We start from the raw sequence: 17501 nt of genomic DNA, 5'->3' as shown, positions 1-17501 counted from the left end.
CGGAGCATCACTTCCTTGCAGATAATACCTAAAGCACTAGGACAGAGTCAAACCACCAAGGAAGCTTGACACAGCCAAGAGGCAGGAAGTGGAACAAAAATTAGCTATAGAGCTTGTTGGTATCCTAGAAGATAACACAAACGTAGAAAATGGGAGTAGATCATTTGGCCCTTTCAGCCTGCTCCAACATTCAATAGTATCATGGCTGACTCTCTTAAACCAATGCCGTATTTCCAATCTCTCCCTTACCCCTTGACGCCTTTAGAGTCTAGAAATGTATTTCCTTCTTAAATATATTCAGTGGCTTGACCTCCAAAGACTTCTCTGGTAGAGATTGCCACAGGTTCACACCCTCAGTGAAGAAATTTCTCCTCCTCTCAGTCCTAAAGTGGCCTACCCCATATCCTGAGCGTGTGACCCCTTGTTCTAGACTGCTGATCACCACCCCCAAGCCAGAGGAAACATCCAGTCTGTCCTGCCCTGTCAGAATTTTTTTAAAGTTTCAATGATATCCCTCTCATCCTTTTAAACTCCAGTGAATAGGCCTAGCCGACCCAATCTCTCCTCATACGACAATCCTGCCATCCCAGGAATCTGTCTGGTGAACCTTCACTGCATTCCCCCTGTGGCAAGTATAGCCTTTGTTAGGTATGGAGACCAAAACCACACACAATACTCCAGGTGTGGTCTCACCAAGACACTGTAACAGCTGCAGTAAGACATCCTTGCACATATACTCAAATACTTTTGCAATGAAGGCCAACATACCATTTGCCTTCCTAATGCTTGCTTTCAGTGATTGGTATACAAGGATATCAAGGTCCCTTTGTGCATCAACATTTCCCAATGTCACCATTTAAACAATACACTGCCATTCTGTTTTCCCCTACCCACAGTGGATAAATTCACACTTATCTACGTTATATGCATCTGCCATGTATATGCCCACTCACTCAACTTGTCTAAATTGTCTTGAAGCTTCTTATCCTCCTCATCACTCACATTCCCACCTAGTTGTGTCATTAGCAAACTTGGAAATATTATATTAGGTTCCCTCATCCAAATCATTGATATACGTTGTGAATAGCTGGGGTCCTACCACTGATCCCTGCAGTACCCCATTAGTCACCCCCCTGCCATTCCAAAAAAGACCCATTTATTCCTACTCTGTTTCTGGTCTGCTAACTAATTCTCAATCCATGCCAATATATTACCCCCAATCCCATGTGCTCTAATTTTACACATTAACCTCTTATGTGGGACATTATCAAAAGCTTTCTGAAAATCCAAATGCACCACATCCACTGGTTCTCCCTCATCTATTCTACTAGTTACATCCTCAAAAAACTCCAGTAAGTTTTTCAAACATGATTTCCCTTTCAGAAGTCCAAGTTGACTTTGTCTAATGCTGTTGATATTTTCTAAGTATCCTATTATCACATCCTTTATAATAGACTCTAGTATTTTCCCTACCGCTGATGATAGGCTAACTGGTCTGTAATTCCCTGTTTCTCCCCTGCCTCCTTTTTCCACCCTCCAATGTTCCAGGGCTGTTCCAGAATCCACTATTTCCATGGTCACCTCCTTTGGTACTCTGGGATGTATTTATCAGGCCCTGGGATTTATTGACTTTCAGTCCCATTAATTTCTCCAGCACTGTTTTCTTTTAGTAATACTAATTTCCTTCAATTCCTCCTGCTCACTAGGCCCTAGATTCCCTAGTATTTTGGGAAGTTATTTGTGTCTTCCTCCGTGAAGACAGAACTAAAGTAGTTCTTTAATTCCTCTGCCATTTCTTGGTTCTCTATTATAAAGTTTCCTGTTTTGGACTGTAAGGGACGTACATTTGTCTTCACTAATCTTTTTTCTTTTAGAAGCTTTTAGTCCTCTTTATGCTCCTTGCATGTTTAATCTCATACTCTATTTTTCCCCTCTTAACCAATCTCTTGGTCCTCCTTTGCCGAATTCTAAACTGCTCCTAATCTTCAGGCTTGCTACTTTTTCTCGCAATTTTATAGGACTTCTCTTTGGACCTAATACTGAGGATTGGGAGCAATTTAGAATTAGACCCCTCTTTGGATCTAATACAATTACTTTCTTAATTTCTTTTGTTAGCCATGGTTGGGCCGCTTTTCCTGTTGTATTTTTGTGCCAGATTGGAATGTATAACTGTTGCAATTCATGCATTCATTCCTTAAATATTAGCCATTGCCTATTCACCATCACGTCTTTTAATGAAGTTCCCCAATCTATCATAGCCAACTCAACCCTCATACCTTTTAGTTTCCTTTGTTTAGATTTAGGACCTTAGTTTCAGATTGGAGTGCTTCACTTTTCATCCTAATGGAGAATCCCATCATGTTATGGTCACTGTTCCCTAAAGGATCCCGCAAGACATTACTAATTAACCCCTTCTCATTGCACAATGCCAAATCTAGGATGACGTGTTCCCAAGTTGATTTCTCAACGTACTGGTCTAAAATAACCATCTTGTACACACTCCAGGAACTAATCTGCCACAGTATTATTGCTAATTTGGTTTGCCAGTCTGTATGTAGACTAAAGTCAGCCATGATTACTGCACCCTTGTTACGTGCATCTCTAACTTCCCGTTTAATGCCATCCCCTACATTATCACTACTGTTTGGAGACCTACAGGCAACTCCCACTAATATTTTCTACCCCTTGTTGCTTCTTAGCTCCACCCAGACTGATTCTACATTTAGATTTTGAGCCAATATCCTCTCACTATCGCACTGTCATCCTTAACTAAGAACCCCACGCCATCTCCTTTTTGTCTGTTTTAGTCTTAAATATTGAGTACCCTTGGATATTCAGTTCCCAGACTTGGTCACCCTAAAGCCATATCTCCATAATTGCAATCATACCGTACTCGTTAACATCTATCTGCCCTGTTAATTCATCTACTCTTACTGTAAATGTTTCATGCATTCAGATGGTGCCTTTAGGCTTGTCTTTTTAACATTTTTTTTTGTGCTCTGGCCCTATTTGCTGCTAACATTTGTTTCCTCTGCTTTCCACTTTTGTTTTCTACTTTTGTCTTTCCATTTCTAATCTTTGTTTCTCTCTTTCGTGTCTTCCCACTCAGGTTCCCATCTGCCTGCCACTCTAGTTTAAAACCTCAACAGTACCAGTGAACACCCCTGCAAGGATATTGGTCCTGGTCTTGTTGGGGTGGAACCCATCCAGCTTGTACAGGTTCCATCTTCCTCAGAATCCATCCCGATGCCTCAGGAATCAAATCCCTCACTCCCACACCATCTCTCCAGCCACACATTCATGTGGTCTATTCTTCTATTCCTGATTTTGCTAGCATGTGGCACTGGGAGTAATCCTGAGATTACCACCTTTGGGGCCCTGTTTTTTTAATTTACTTCCTAGCTTCCGATATTCCACTTTCAGTACCTCATCCCTCTTTTTACCAAAGTTGTTGGTACTGATATGGACCACAGCCTCTGGCTGTTCACCCTCCCCCTGCAGTTGAGCCACTTGTGCTGCCACAGACTTGGCTCTTGCTGCATTCTTCTAAGAAACTATCGCCCCAGCAGTACCCAAAACAGAAACTCTGTGAGAGGGGGAGATGGACCCAGGGGACTACTCCTGCACTATTTGCCTAGTGCTTTTACTCTGTTGTCGGTCACCCATTCCCTTTATGCCTGTATACTATTTACCTGCGGTGTGACAATCTCATTGTACATGCTATCCACGAAGATCTCAGCCTTGCAGATGCTCCGCACTGACTCCAGCCACAGCTCCAGCTCTGAAATACGGATTTAGAGTAGCTGAAGCTGGAGACACTTCCTGAACACAGTTGCCCTGGACACTGGAAGTGTCTCCGAATTCCCACATCGCACAGGAAGAACATTTCACGTGGCTGAGCTACCATGACTCACCCTTGAATTACCCCCTTTACTTATACTTCCTCTTGTTTAAGGAATATTAAATATATACTAGGTACCTTACTTCTTATACTTTAAACACGACTTAATCTAAACTAAAGATCAAGTTTTACTTTAAAGACTGGACAGTGGAAATACTTACCAAGGCCGCCACTTGTCTCGCAATGGCTCCCAGTCCCGCTCTGGTCTCGGGCCTGGTTCCCCTCATTTTGAAGGTTGCCACTCCTCTTGCGTTATCAAATGCCAAAGTGAAAGCAAAGGAGCACCTCTTTCCCTTCCTACTCTAACTTCCTTAATCACCCAACTTCCAGCATGCTACTCTAAGTTGCACTCAAGTGTTAAGCTGCACCAAGTTGGCTGGCTTTATATGCTCTTAAGGCAAAGGCTAGCTCACCCAGGCACAGAGGAACCAGTTTTAGTTGCTCTTTAATTAACTAAACCTAAATGCTCATCCTTTCTAAAATCCTGCTTAAGGCTGGGAACTTCATAGATTTCACTTAAAAGCTAACTACAAACAAAATTTATTAAAACTTTTTGTAAAAAATCTAAGATTCTTCACTCACCATCTAGAAGATTTTTGGAAGGTAGTTAAGCGATGTCACTAATAGCACATTATCTGGGGTCCTTGGATTCATCAAAAGGAAGCACCAACATTGATTCCACAAGAACGACCAAGGTATAGTCAAGCTACTAGATGACGTACACAATACTCAGATCCTACATTCCTAACAAAAAAAAATCATCAGGAATAAAAAACCAAGGGAAAATGCAGGATGACCCGAGAGATGTAGAACCAATAGTGGGCGAACAAGAGGGAGGAGTGTAAGGAAACTGCTGATAAACATGGCTGAAGGCTCTCCACGAAGGCCTGCAATCTGCCTATGCTCCCAAAGCCAACAGTAGGACACCCATCCTCTCAGCAGGCAGCAATCAGCTCCTAACAGGCATGAGATTCTCTCTAAGTGCTTTTCCCTATCCCCGAACCAAGAATCCACAATGTGTGATGATGCCACTGAAGTACTTCTACTATAGTGAGTTCTGACGAGTTACCCTTGATCCATCTGAAGCTGAAGTCACCAAGGCCATAAAGCAACTGTGGGTAAATCTCTGGGAGCTGATGGCATTCCACCTGAAGTGCTCAAATGTGGAGGAGCTCAGATGGTTAGGAAACTCGCTTCCCCCTTCTGCTTAATCTGTGCCCCGAGATTACAAGGGTGCTTCCATAACTCACAAAACTGAAGTGAAGCAAGTCAATCTGTGACAATCATGGAAGTTCACTTTTCACCATAGCAGGAAAAATTCTTGCAAGGGTTAGTCTCAACAGGATTGTCACTCACCTTAGGACTCTTACAGTGTATCTGGAATCACAGTAGCTTTCATGCTGGATAAGGAATGCTCAACATGATTCTTGTGGTATGTAAAATTCAAGAAAAGGCCCACAAACAGAACAAGGACCTCTACATGGTGTTCGTTGACCTGACCACCATAAATTGTGAAGGTCTGTGGAAGGAGCTACATAAATATGCCTGCTCTGAAAGATGACCCAGAGTCATCCACTCATTTCATGATGACTGGTATGATGCAGAATAGAACCTCAGATACCTTTCCTGTCACCAGTAGGACCAAGCAAGGCTGCATAATGGTTACAGTTCTCTTCTACAGATTTATTTTTCGGCCATGCTCTTGTACGCACTCAAAAGGCCTTGACATAGGAATACACATTCAGTTCAGGATAAACGGTAACTTCTTCAATCTGCAAAGGTTCAAGGCTCACACAAAGTTCATAGAACAGCTACAAAGTGAATTTTAATTTAACAATGACTGTACATTCATAGCCCACACTTCGGAGATCATCTAGCTGCTTGCTGATTGCTTTGCTGAAGCCTCAAAGCTTTGGGCTTAAAATAAGTCTGAAAGAGACAAACATGCTCCTTTGATGACGAGTCATACGGACTCGAAACGTTAACTCTGTCTTCTTCTCCACGGATGCTGTCAGACCTGTTGAGTTTTTCTAGCTATTTTTGTTTTTGTTTCAGGTTTCCAACATCCACAGTATTTTGCTTTTATGCTCCAACGTGCTCCTGGCCACAAACTCCAAGACCCTATGGTCACAATCAACAAAACACCCCTCACCTATTCAGGAGTTCAGTTACCTTAGGAGTATCCTCTGCAATAACACCATGTTGGATGATGAAATTGTCGATCGCTTGGTAATGCAAGCTCAGCTTTTGGCAGGCTCACCCACAGGCTTTGGAGAGAGCCTTGAGTTTGTCTCAAATCAGGCTGGAATAAGGCTATTGGAGAGCATTACAGTAGAATATTCCTTTTAAAGTAAAAACTACTTAAAACGTCAACATAATAAATAGAGGCAACTAAAAGGTGGAGTTGATTGCAGTTCTTTGTGCCAACATTCTTTCTAAAAACAGTGCAGTGATTAGTATCCTTGATCACCTGGAAGGAGAAACAGTTTGAACACCCACGCATCATTCTCATTGCAACGATTTTTGTGGCAGAACGACACACTTCAAAAAGAACTGCATCATTGCATTTACCAGCTTTACCACTTTTTAAAGAAGAGACTGTCTTCTTTAAACATTAAATATAATTGTCTGGATGATTCATTGGAAAGCGTATAATCACTGCCATCATGAGTACTGAAAAGAGGAACAGAGAGTGCAACCTGCTTCTGGTATAATCTCCCCCTCTCTTCCCCAAAATATTATTCCTCAGCCATGAATATGGCGAGGTAACCTGCTCTTGCTAAATGCACCATTAATGTGTGTGTATATCAGAGATTTTTTGCCTTTAGAATTATAAAGCAGATGCTGCTGCTGCTCAACAGTCAGAAATAACTTGAGGTCTAGCTGAAATAAATGCCTGGTTTCATTTTAACAAGGTTGACAAACAGGCCGGCTGATTGTATTGGTAGCAGCCGTTGTCCACCTATCTAGAACAAGCAATTTTCAGCCAGTGAATGCATCACTTATAAAGAGGTCACATGCACTCAATATTATTATTGCTTTGAGCTTGTTTTATTGTTATCCAGTGGTTGGGAGATGAATGGAAGGATGACCCCAGGTTTTCAGATGCCTCCCTGGAGCTGTTGTTGGCAGCAGTGATAACCAGAAGGGAAGTGGTGAGATGTCCGACAGTCTGACCAACAAAGCTTGGCTGGAGGAACTGCTGACCAATCAATGCATTTGTACTTGGAAGGCACTGCACTGCTTCTGCCTCACCTTGGCACACCTGCTCATCAGAGGAGTCTATTCTGTCAGTCTGCCTCTTGTAATTCCAGTCGTCCCTAAATGACAATGTTGCGCAGTGTAAGAAGCCTGGGAAATAGCTACATTCTTAATTAATGAAGACTAATTTAAATATTATGATTGACTCTACACTTCTGTAATTTCATTGTTGTACTGCAGGAGTAATAAATAATGGCAACACCCAGGCCTCTGGGAACAGTCGGGCATGCAATTTATAAAGGCTTACCATGACTTGCTTTTGTCCTCTATGCTATTTTACATATTTATAATGTGAAGATTTCCAATGCTTTTTGACTGCTTTATCAACTTGGCATGCCAATCTTCAAAGGTCTGTGTATTCACATCCTCAGGCCACTGTGAGTCTCCATTAAAATTAGACATTTCTAATTTATATTGCCTCATTTTTCCTTTTACATCATTGAACTCTCAACATGAAGGTCATGAAATGCTTAATCCAAAGTTGTGTTCACTGGAATGTTGTAGGAGGCAGAGGGCCGAGAGGTTAGAGAAGGAGTAGGATCGAGATTTAAAGTGACAAGTTCCCCTGTGATCAAACAGATGCTGCTTTATTGATAGCTTTATCAAAAAGGCTAAAAGTAAAATGAGACCAAGATAACTTGCATTCCCAACTTGAATCATGATTCAAGTTTACTCAGATCCAAATAATGTCAGTTTTCACTACCTCCTCCCCTTCAATTAACAGTTCAAGGGGAATTAGTGAAGTGTCAATATTTTAATTTGCAATTTAGGCAACATTTGAAATCACAGATGTGTTTTCAGAATTTGAGGAAAGAGGAAAAAGATGCTACAACACTGAAATGGAAAGTGTCTGAAAGATTGCTTTACATAAGCTGCTTCACTAAACTTCATTTTTTTTACATTTAGAAAGATTCTCTTCGTTCTGTTAGGCAGTATATAAAACCAAGAGTAATTTTTGTTGCCAGGTCACTTTGTGGGAAGGCATCACCTTGCACTATCTTCCAAAATATACCTCTGCCAATATAATTAAAATTAATCTGCAATTCGCTATAATTCAGGAAATGTTTTTTACTGTGCAAGCAGGATCCTCCAATAGAAAATATCTTTCAACAGCACAACCTACAGTCTAGTCATATCTTTCTACTTATAGGTTTTGTGACCTTACAAATTTGAATTAATCTTTATATCGCAGGCTTCCTCGTTTGTTATCCTTCATGTAAGCCCCCACCCCAGGAGTTATTCTGTTGATGATTTCAAAGCACTAATTCACAGATGGTTGGTACCTCAAGGCTGTCATGACGTTAGGAGCGGGAGAAGAGGTTCTCAAGGGAAAGATTTAAAAGTGGTAAAGCTGTCACTTGAACAGTCCTATATGCAATAAATTTGCTGTCAGATTAAACTGGAACACAAAGATTACTGGTTCCCTGTCTATCAATGAGATGCTGTGAAATGCATGCAGAAGCGCACTCATGAAGCGAGCTTCAATATCTTACTCGTGTCTCCTAGAAAAAGGCGGATTTCATTTCATTGCAAAGCTGATGATTTATACCTTTCTGCACATGGGAATCACAATGAATAATTCCAAAGCATCAAAATAAGTTAAAAAAAGCCAAACTGGAGCTTCATTTCACTCATTAGATTTTGTGGAAAACATGTACCACACATTGCCTCCTCCCCCCAACACTGACTTTAGTAAAATGAAGTTTGGTACTCATTCAAATAGGTGAGGTTCCTACAAAGCAACTTGAGAAAACAAAGTTATTTTTTGAATTTTTCACATTTTCATATTGAAAAAGGTATACCTAACAAAGTACATGAAACATTAATACACTAATCTAACAAAAGATCCCACTTAGAATCTGTTCCAAAAGGCAAAATCATAAAGTGTTCACTTGCAATAAATAGACCATATCTCTCAATACAGATGTTCAGAACACTAAACTGCAGAAGAGAAAGGAAATGAAATTTCCTGAAAGCAAGCAGATAGCCTTTGCAACTGGGCTAAACCAGTGATCAGCAGATGTAAAGGAAGGAAAAATAAAGATTGCACCAAATATTAATTCTCAACAAACTTGTTGCCCCACAGCCGCCTGGACCTCAACCACATCACATACCGAGAATGCTGAAACCACAAGTACAGCCGCCTTCTAACTCCAGTGGCCCATAACCCAATACTGTCAGGCTTTTTAGTTTTCTCCTCCTCACCAGGACTACATCTACTATAATCCAAATACCACTGCACCAGATCAGGAGTCAGTAAAAAAAGCAGCTAAATTAAGCTGATCTAGAACCATCAACTCGCTGCTTCTCTGAACTAATTCTACATCTCACTAATACAACCAACATTTCAACGTCCCATGGGTGAACACATCCAATTACAAAGAACATAAATCAACAAGCTGTAAGATGCATTCAATACGAATACAGTGTTGGGCATGGGAGCAGACTGCCAGAAAAAACAGCAGATTTTGGCTAACAGATGGAATTAAAGGTTTTCAGAACGCCAGATACCTACCCAACAAAAATTCAAGGTTTTAGGGATGCCAAATAACTATCAGGATAGTAATTTCGGAAATATTTAGATGATAAAATATTCTATGAGAACACAATAGCTCCTGTCCTGTGGTGACCAAAGGATTGTGCAAGTCTGACTTCAGTAGCAAACTATTAAACTGAGGGAGAATTTGCGGTGACCAGCCAAGATGGGGCTGCAGTTATAACATTCTCACTTTATACAATTGTGCGCCTTCCTCCACGTCTACATGTTGGATATTAAAAAATCACTGCAAACGTGCACCATAGCAGACAACAGGCTCAACTCAACAATCTTGCTGAAATCTCTGTCACAGTAGACAGTGTTTTGGCAACCTTACTTTGGTTGCTATGGTGATGCTTGCACTTCATTTTCACAAACCAGTTTTCTATTCATCAAATGGAGAATCAGGATCCTCAATTTTGTGTGATTTGACAGTTGGATACAAATGAAAGGATTGTGATTAATGTTGAGAACAGTCCAAGCCCTATTTGTTTCAACATGTTTTGTTCACTTCTTCTTCAACACTCAAATAAGAAGACATGATAGGAGTTTGTTTTACCCAATGCAGCTTCTAACATTCCAGGTTGTGTGTTTCTGTGTGGGTGTATGGCACAAATATCTGTAAATCTAACCGACTGAGTGTAATAGAAGGCAGTCAATGATCTATGACGATACTCAGACAAGTGTTTTTAAATATACGTGCATGAGGGGATTGTCCATAACATTGTTCACAGGTGGTTGCCAAGAGCAGATTTGAAGCCAAGGTCCAGGAAACAAACTGAGTATTTTTAATAATATGGGCTGAAACAACCAGCAGGAGGTCTGGCACTTGCTGGTTACTGAGGTCACAAAAGTCTAAAGAGTTGAAACAAAGTTTATTTGCCGCAGGGAAGAAAGGGCAGTTCAGATTCCCTCTGACAAAAGCTTAGCCTTCCACAACTGTGTTGCATTGCCTTTGGCTTCAGTGCACAAAGACATCTTGCTGAGGCAAGGTAATCAGCTGCATAAGTAAAATTATAGCTTTCTTTTGAAAGTTTTCATGATTAGTGCATGAAATAAATATTTTCAATATTACAAATGATTTTCCCTTCAAACGTTTTCTAAAGATGATTAACCTCAGCAGCTCCTTACCAGAATATTAAAGACAGATTGTCACAGAAAAGAGTGGCTTTTTAAAATTGGGAGGACTAATAATTATAAAACTGAAAAAAATGAAACAAATTTGCATAATTCTTGACCAAATATCGCTGAAACAAGGCACAGACTTAATAAACGTTTTGTCTAAATAAGAAATTTACTTGAACTTGAATAATGGTACAGTCCTCCTCTATTAATCTTTCTTTTCTATTGTTTGAGTTCTCTGCCAAATATGAAAGGAATCAGCTGCTCTGATCATTTACAATAGATTACAGACATGTAAATATTAAAAGCAGCTAAATTTCACTTGCCATATGTGCACAGAAACAAAACACTGGAAGGAAGGCAGACGGAACAAAGCAAATACCAGGAAGGAACAAAGCTCAACTCCCAGGCTGAGAGAAGGTAGGCCATCGAATTGCAAAACCTATTTGATAGACTACTAAAAGGATAATTTTAAGAATTGTTTAAGTTTTGTGTTACAAACTATATTTTCATACCAAATCCTTGGGTTACTGACTGCATGACAGTCAAAAACATTTTCAAAAATACCTGCAGTGAACTTGTTGGGTTCTCTTTCACCTCCCTGCTTCTTAATTGATAATGTACATTCTACCTTGTTTTGTTTATTGGTAGGTATATTCAGCAATTTGTTTTTCTTCGAACATATTTGAATTCTAATCAGGAGCAGATATCATATAATCAGAGAATGATACAACACAGATGGAGGCCATTCAGCCCTTCGTGTTTGAGCCTGCTTTTTGAAAGAGCTATCCAAGTAGGAGAATGTTATAACTGCATTCACAATCTGGTTTGTCACCAAAATTTCCCCTGCAATTTTTTCCTCCATCAATTATTTATGCAATCTACTTTTGTAAGTTATCAAATCTGCCTCCACCAATCTTGCAGATATGATCTCTCTAGATCACCATTACTCGCTGCATAGAAAAAAATTCTCTTTACTTCCCCTCTGATTCTTTGACCAATTACCTTAAATCTGAATCATCTGATTATCAGCCTTATTCCTAGTGGAAACAGTTTCCACCCCCCCCCACCCCCCCCCATCTACTCTATCAAAACCCTCCATGATTTTGAACGCCTCAATAAAATGCCCATTCTCTATCCTGTTGGAGAACCTCAACTTCTCTAGTCTCTCCATTACTGAAGTCCAGCATTCCAGATACCATTCCAATACATGTCCTCTGCACCCTCGTGCACACCTTGACATTCCTCCTAAAATGCAGCACCTAGAAGTGAATGCAATGCTTCCAACTGGGGTCTAACCAGTGATGGATTAAAATATATTATAACTTCCTTGCTATTGCATTCTTTGTCAAGGACTATGTATGCTTTTTCAACAGCTGTCTCAACTTGTTTAGCTATTTTCAATGATCTGTGCACATACATTGCCAGGTCTCTTTGTTCCTGCAGCACACTTAAAATATACCATCCAGTCTAGACTATTTGTCCACGTTCTTCCCGTCAAAATGCATTTGCCACTTTTCTGTCTATTTCACCAATCGATGTTCTCCCAAAGCCTGCTATCTTCCTCACCATTTATGATTCTTCCTGAGGTGTCATCTGCAAACCTTTAAATTATACCCTGTATACCAAGTCCAGCTCATTAATATATATCAAAAAGAGCAACAGTCTGAATTTCGACTCCTGGGACACCACTGTATACTTACTTGCAATATGACAAACTGTTCACAATTGCTTTCTGTTTCTTAGCCAATTTAGTACCCATGTTGTCACTGCTCATTTAATCTCGTGCATTTTTTCTAACAATTGTATTATGCAGTGCTTTATCAAATGTTCCTATTTTTATGTTATGTTCTTAGTGATAAATAGCATTATTGTAGAAATTCTTACTTAAAAGAGACAATATGAATACATTTTCAAATACTTCATCTAGCAAGTGCCACCATAATCTTAAAAGGCACTTTTGGCAATGGACAACAAACAAAATGTAAGTACTCATGAATATGCAAATTTGCAAACTCTTCTCACAATCATTCCTACGCTGCTAACTTGTTTAAGTTTAGCACAGCTGACATGATGTCATGGTGTTATGGGGTTTGAACAAACTGTCACTATTTTAATATTCATAACAGAATTATTCAATATGAAAACAGACAAGCAATCTTCTAAATTGACGACAGTATCATAGGTATTTAAGATGAGGCATTGAAATGAAAATGTTTTAAACCTTTAGGTTAATTTCACGAGTGAAAGAATGATGGATTCAAAATTAAGTACTTAGAGGGACTTCCCTGTGTGGTGACACAGCTTTTATATAGGGCTGAGGCAATGGGTTTTGTGCACGGTGGCCTGACAAGCTGAGTTTATTATCTTAGCATGCCTCCATAATTAAGTCACTGAATGAAACACAACAGAGGAGGAAAGAATATTTCAAGAGTCACCCAGAGAGCCCCTGCAGATATCCTGATGGAGAGTACCTAGAGCATGGAGGACCAACAGCAAGTTGGTGTCTCTCAGCTGCAGATAGTTTGGGGGAAGGAGAACAGAAAACTATAAATCCCTTAAAAGAGGGGATCCTCACACCCAGACACTCATTGATCAATCACTTATCGAATAGTAAATCAACACACCAAGCATTCCACAACTTGTAATGGAAATTTCTGATCCATATTTAATACCAAGCCACAACGCTGAAAAGAAAGTTGACATAGTCCCTGAGAACCATAGGCTGCTCTCTCATTAGAGAGACACAACCGGTGGTGAGTTGAACCCAAGGGTCACCACACCTCAGATGAGAAGGCAGGGCCTTTATGGACGACCTCAGCCGGTATGGGAATGGAACCCGTGCTGCTGACGTCACTCTGCATCACAAACCATCCGCCCAGCCAACTGAGCTAACCAACCCACTACTTGCTGATTTGACCTTTCTGCAATGAAAGCCAGTGTTCTGATCTGTAACTGATCATTTTAAGACTACACAGAAATTATACTTTGCAGCCTTAAAGGGACACTTGCAGTTTAAGCAGAATGGTACCATGTATTTTACAAGAATATTTAGTGAACACAGCATTACTAAGCGCTTTGTCACAGTTTTGTTATTGTTACCTAAGAGTTTACAACACAGAAAAGACCAATTGGTCCAACTGGTCTGTGCTCGTGTTTATGCTCCCAGGAGGACAGTGGAAACATTTAGGGATAGCCTCAAAGTATCCCTGAAGAGGTCAAACACACCCATCCACTCATGGGAGACCCTGGCTTGTGACCAAACAAAATGGAGAAGGTGCATTCAGGAAGGCAACGAGCACATCGACAGACTTTGTAGGGAATGTATAGAGGTGAAGTCAAGACGTCAGGGGGAGCACGCAACCTATCTGCTCCACATGTGGCATAGTTTGCGGATCACACGATGGATATCAGTCATCTCAGAACACAATGATCCGGAGTGGAAGCAAGTCATCCTTGATCCAGAAGGGCTGCCCAAGAGAGAAGAGGCTTCACAAAAGTCTCCCACCTCACTTCATCTAAGCTTGTCAGCATATTCCTTTCTTCTTCATGTATTTATCTTGCTGCCTCAAATGTATCCATGCTATTCACCACCATAACTTCAAATAGTAGCAGGTTTGACAATCTACTCTCTGGCTAAAGAAATTTCCCTTAGATTCTTTAATTGATTTCTTAGTGACCATATTTGATAGCATGCTTTTTTCTTTCTACCTGCCCATTCTTGGGAAGAAAGTGTTACGCATTCCTTGTCTAGCATATCTCACTTCCTGTGGCACACTAAAGGGCAATTTATTCCATTTCTCTCATTTAAAAGCAAAATTATTCTGCCTGGTTACCAGAAACTACCTTTGGCACTAATGCAAAACAACTTACAGTTATATAGCATCTTTAACAAAATAAAACATCCCAAAAGCCTCACAGGAGCATTATAAAACAAAATGACACTTAGCCATTTTAGGAGATATTAAGGCAGATAACCAAAAGCTTTGTCAAAGAGGTAGGTTTTAATAAATGCCTTAAAGTAGGAAAGCAAGGTGAAGAGGTTCAGGGAGGAAATTCCAGAGTTCACAGCTTAGGCATCTGAAGGCACAGCCGCCGATGGTGGAGTAATTAAAATCGGAGATGTTCAAGAGGCGAGAATTAGAGGAACACAGATATGAGGGGCTGGAGGAGGGGAATTACAGAGATAGAAAGTGGCAAGACCATGTAGGAATTTGAAAACAAGGATGAGAATTTTAAAATCAAGACTCTGGTCAACTGGGAGCCAATGTAGGTCACTGAGCACAGGGGTAACAGGGAAATGGGATTTGGTATGAGTGAAGACACAAGCAACAAACATTAAAAAAGTGGGAGCAAAAGGCTTGAAGTTTCTAACCTACAGCATGGACCTCAGGTTTACAGTAAGAGATATAGCCTACTGGCTGCAAATGTGGGAAGAAGAGTGCACATGGATTTTAGGTAAAGGTTCAAACAATAATCTGTGCCAGTGCCAAATAAGCACAGAACCCTTATAATGAGTTCTATGCAATCATATGCTTTTTGGCCTATTGATAAATCTGTTCTGATACATACATGTAAAAATGCATATAAACAACATAAATAAAGCATACCTCCAGTGCAACTGCAGCAATGTCCTGGTCGTAGTGTTCCAATTTATTGGGGAAAAATGTCATGTTGTATGGCAGACCTTCACACCGGTGGATGGTTATAGGTTCACAGGTAAAAAGACTGTGACCCTGGGTCAAACGCACCACCAGCAAGACTAACCAACAAACGAAGGTGTGTGTTGAATCTTTCATTGTGGGACTGTAATCGAAGAACTGATTATAGAACTACTGACACTCTAACCAACTCCAAGTATCAAAAACAGCAGCAGTCTTTATCCACTCTTGATAGTGGATCGTATTCTTTATTCTGCTGGTAGGTTGCATTAAGAGGACTGATTAATGCATCACTGCGGTGCTTTTGAAGTAATGAAATTCCAAAAGTTCATCAGACTTAAACTGAATCCTGGAAACAAAACATTTGAAGTTAGGGTACTGAAAACCTTTTAATTCTGCATATCAATAGCACTGTTTATTATTTACTAATTAACATAGATGTCACTTCTAAATAAAGCATTCACACATGAAGCTGCTTCTGTGAAGGAAATGTTTTCCAACAAAACTACAATTATGTGGAATGAATACAGAATAGGATTTCAAACCAAACCAGGAAAGTAGCTTCAGAATATAAAACAAAGTTAATAAAGTGTATATTTTAAAAAGTCCAAATAATTTCTTTATTCAAAGAATGAGAAATGCTTGGAATCAATTGGCAGATAGGAGCAAAAAGCATTCCGCTACTAAAATGCAACTGGATGCTCATGTGTGGGAGTTTAAAAAACTAAGAGGATGAGCTTCAGTGAACGAGGTCGCTTTTTTCACACTTTAACATATATTCTCAAAATAGCAGTGATTCGACCTTTACTTTTAAGGAACGCGTTTGATGTTGACTTTTTTCTACTTTAAAGAGTGATGAGTGTGTACCATCAGCATTTCTCCACACTTCAAAGCTCACCCACAATTTCTCCGAACACATGAAAGAAATGATTGGCATTAGCTGCAAGTAGAAGAGAACAAACTTTTCAATTTTTTTTGTCCTCCATTTACCGAGGAGAGGGGAGTTGCAATTTCGAAGGATTCTTGAACTTTTCTGGTGGAATGAACAGGGGAGGAAGACTCGCTCCCCAACCCCTCCCTCCACACCGTCCTTGTGAAGAAAGTTGTGACCAGGGGAGAAGGGGGTGGGAATCTAATCACCATACCCCGTGTTGTGAACACTATGAAGCTCCACTTCAACCGAACCCTTTAGGAACCCTAGAAACAGCCACACGCTTGGCGGTTTTCACGCCGCGGATTATTTACTCTCTTCGGCTTCGAGGTAAGGCCCGCTTATTCATCTTCAAACTACAGCCCCCCGAGTATTAGCCACCCACCCCCCTCGCTCACCTCGGAACCCCCTTGGGTGGAAATCCTCCGCAAAGAGAGCCGCGGTTCCGCCTGCGCCGCCGCGGCCTGGGAGCGCGATTGTATGCAGATTCTTCAGAGGACAAAGTGAGGTGCCAGTGCACCTTTCACCCTACTGCTCACCTGTCTGCTGCTGCCCCTCGCCGCCGCTCCAGCCCCTCTCCCGAACCTGTTGCTTCCGGCGTGTGGCGGCCGCCCGCTGTTTGTGTGAATGGAAATGGAACGTAGCCCAGATCGGAGCTCCGCCCCCTCCTCCTCTTCTTCCAAGAAGAGTCAGAACAAATCTGGAGTGCTGCACCCCAGCAGTGGCACAATGTAGAGAAACTGGAGCGCCAGCAGTTCTAATATACCCTGCGTACATTGCAATCTGTGCAAAACGGAGGCAAAAATAAACGCCGCCCCCCCCCCCCCCCATCCTCCTATCCCAAGCCCGTGAGCTGCTATGTTCTTCCTGGAAGAGGCCAATTTCAGCAAAGAAAAACTTTGGGGAAATTCTCCATAAAGTAATCATTGGCAAGTTCCAGCATATCACATAATGAATCACTTCGCAATCTTAGCTAACAACACTGTATTGTCCTCTTTCAGGAACTTTTTATCAAGTCTCTCCTTCAAATGGGCTAAACTGTATAAACGCTCGCATTGTATCAGTACTCTGAAGTTTGCCCAGCAGAGT

General features: G+C 40.8%; 1 protein-coding gene across 4 annotated transcripts in view; it reads right to left on the bottom strand.

Moving 5' to 3' along the window:
• Window positions 1-17167, bottom strand: part of LOC121279245 (frizzled-6-like) — a 55686-nt gene extending 38519 nt beyond the window's left edge. For 3 of the 4 annotated variants that reach the window (XR_005943343.1, XR_005943344.1, XM_041190310.1), the window contains exons 1-2: window positions 16952-17167; window positions 15431-15830 (exon numbers count right to left, since the gene is read on the bottom strand). Coding sequence is in view for 2 of the 4 variants with exons in the window: in XM_041190310.1 (XP_041046244.1) it covers window positions 15431-15619 (189 nt within the window). In the remaining 2 variants the exon portion in view is untranslated. Of the gene's footprint in view, window positions 1-15430; window positions 15831-16810; window positions 16932-16951 lie in introns of those variants that run through there. The other variant, XM_041190311.1, reaches the window with a different exon arrangement.
• Window positions 17168-17501: the final 334 nt, after the last annotated feature.

Source organism: Carcharodon carcharias, chromosome 6 (genome assembly GCF_017639515.1).
Source record: "Carcharodon carcharias isolate sCarCar2 chromosome 6, sCarCar2.pri, whole genome shotgun sequence".
Taxonomy (NCBI): domain Eukaryota; kingdom Metazoa; phylum Chordata; class Chondrichthyes; order Lamniformes; family Lamnidae; genus Carcharodon; species Carcharodon carcharias.
The sequence above is the reverse complement of the archived record's forward strand: the minus strand, read 5'-3'. Positions and strand labels throughout refer to the sequence as shown.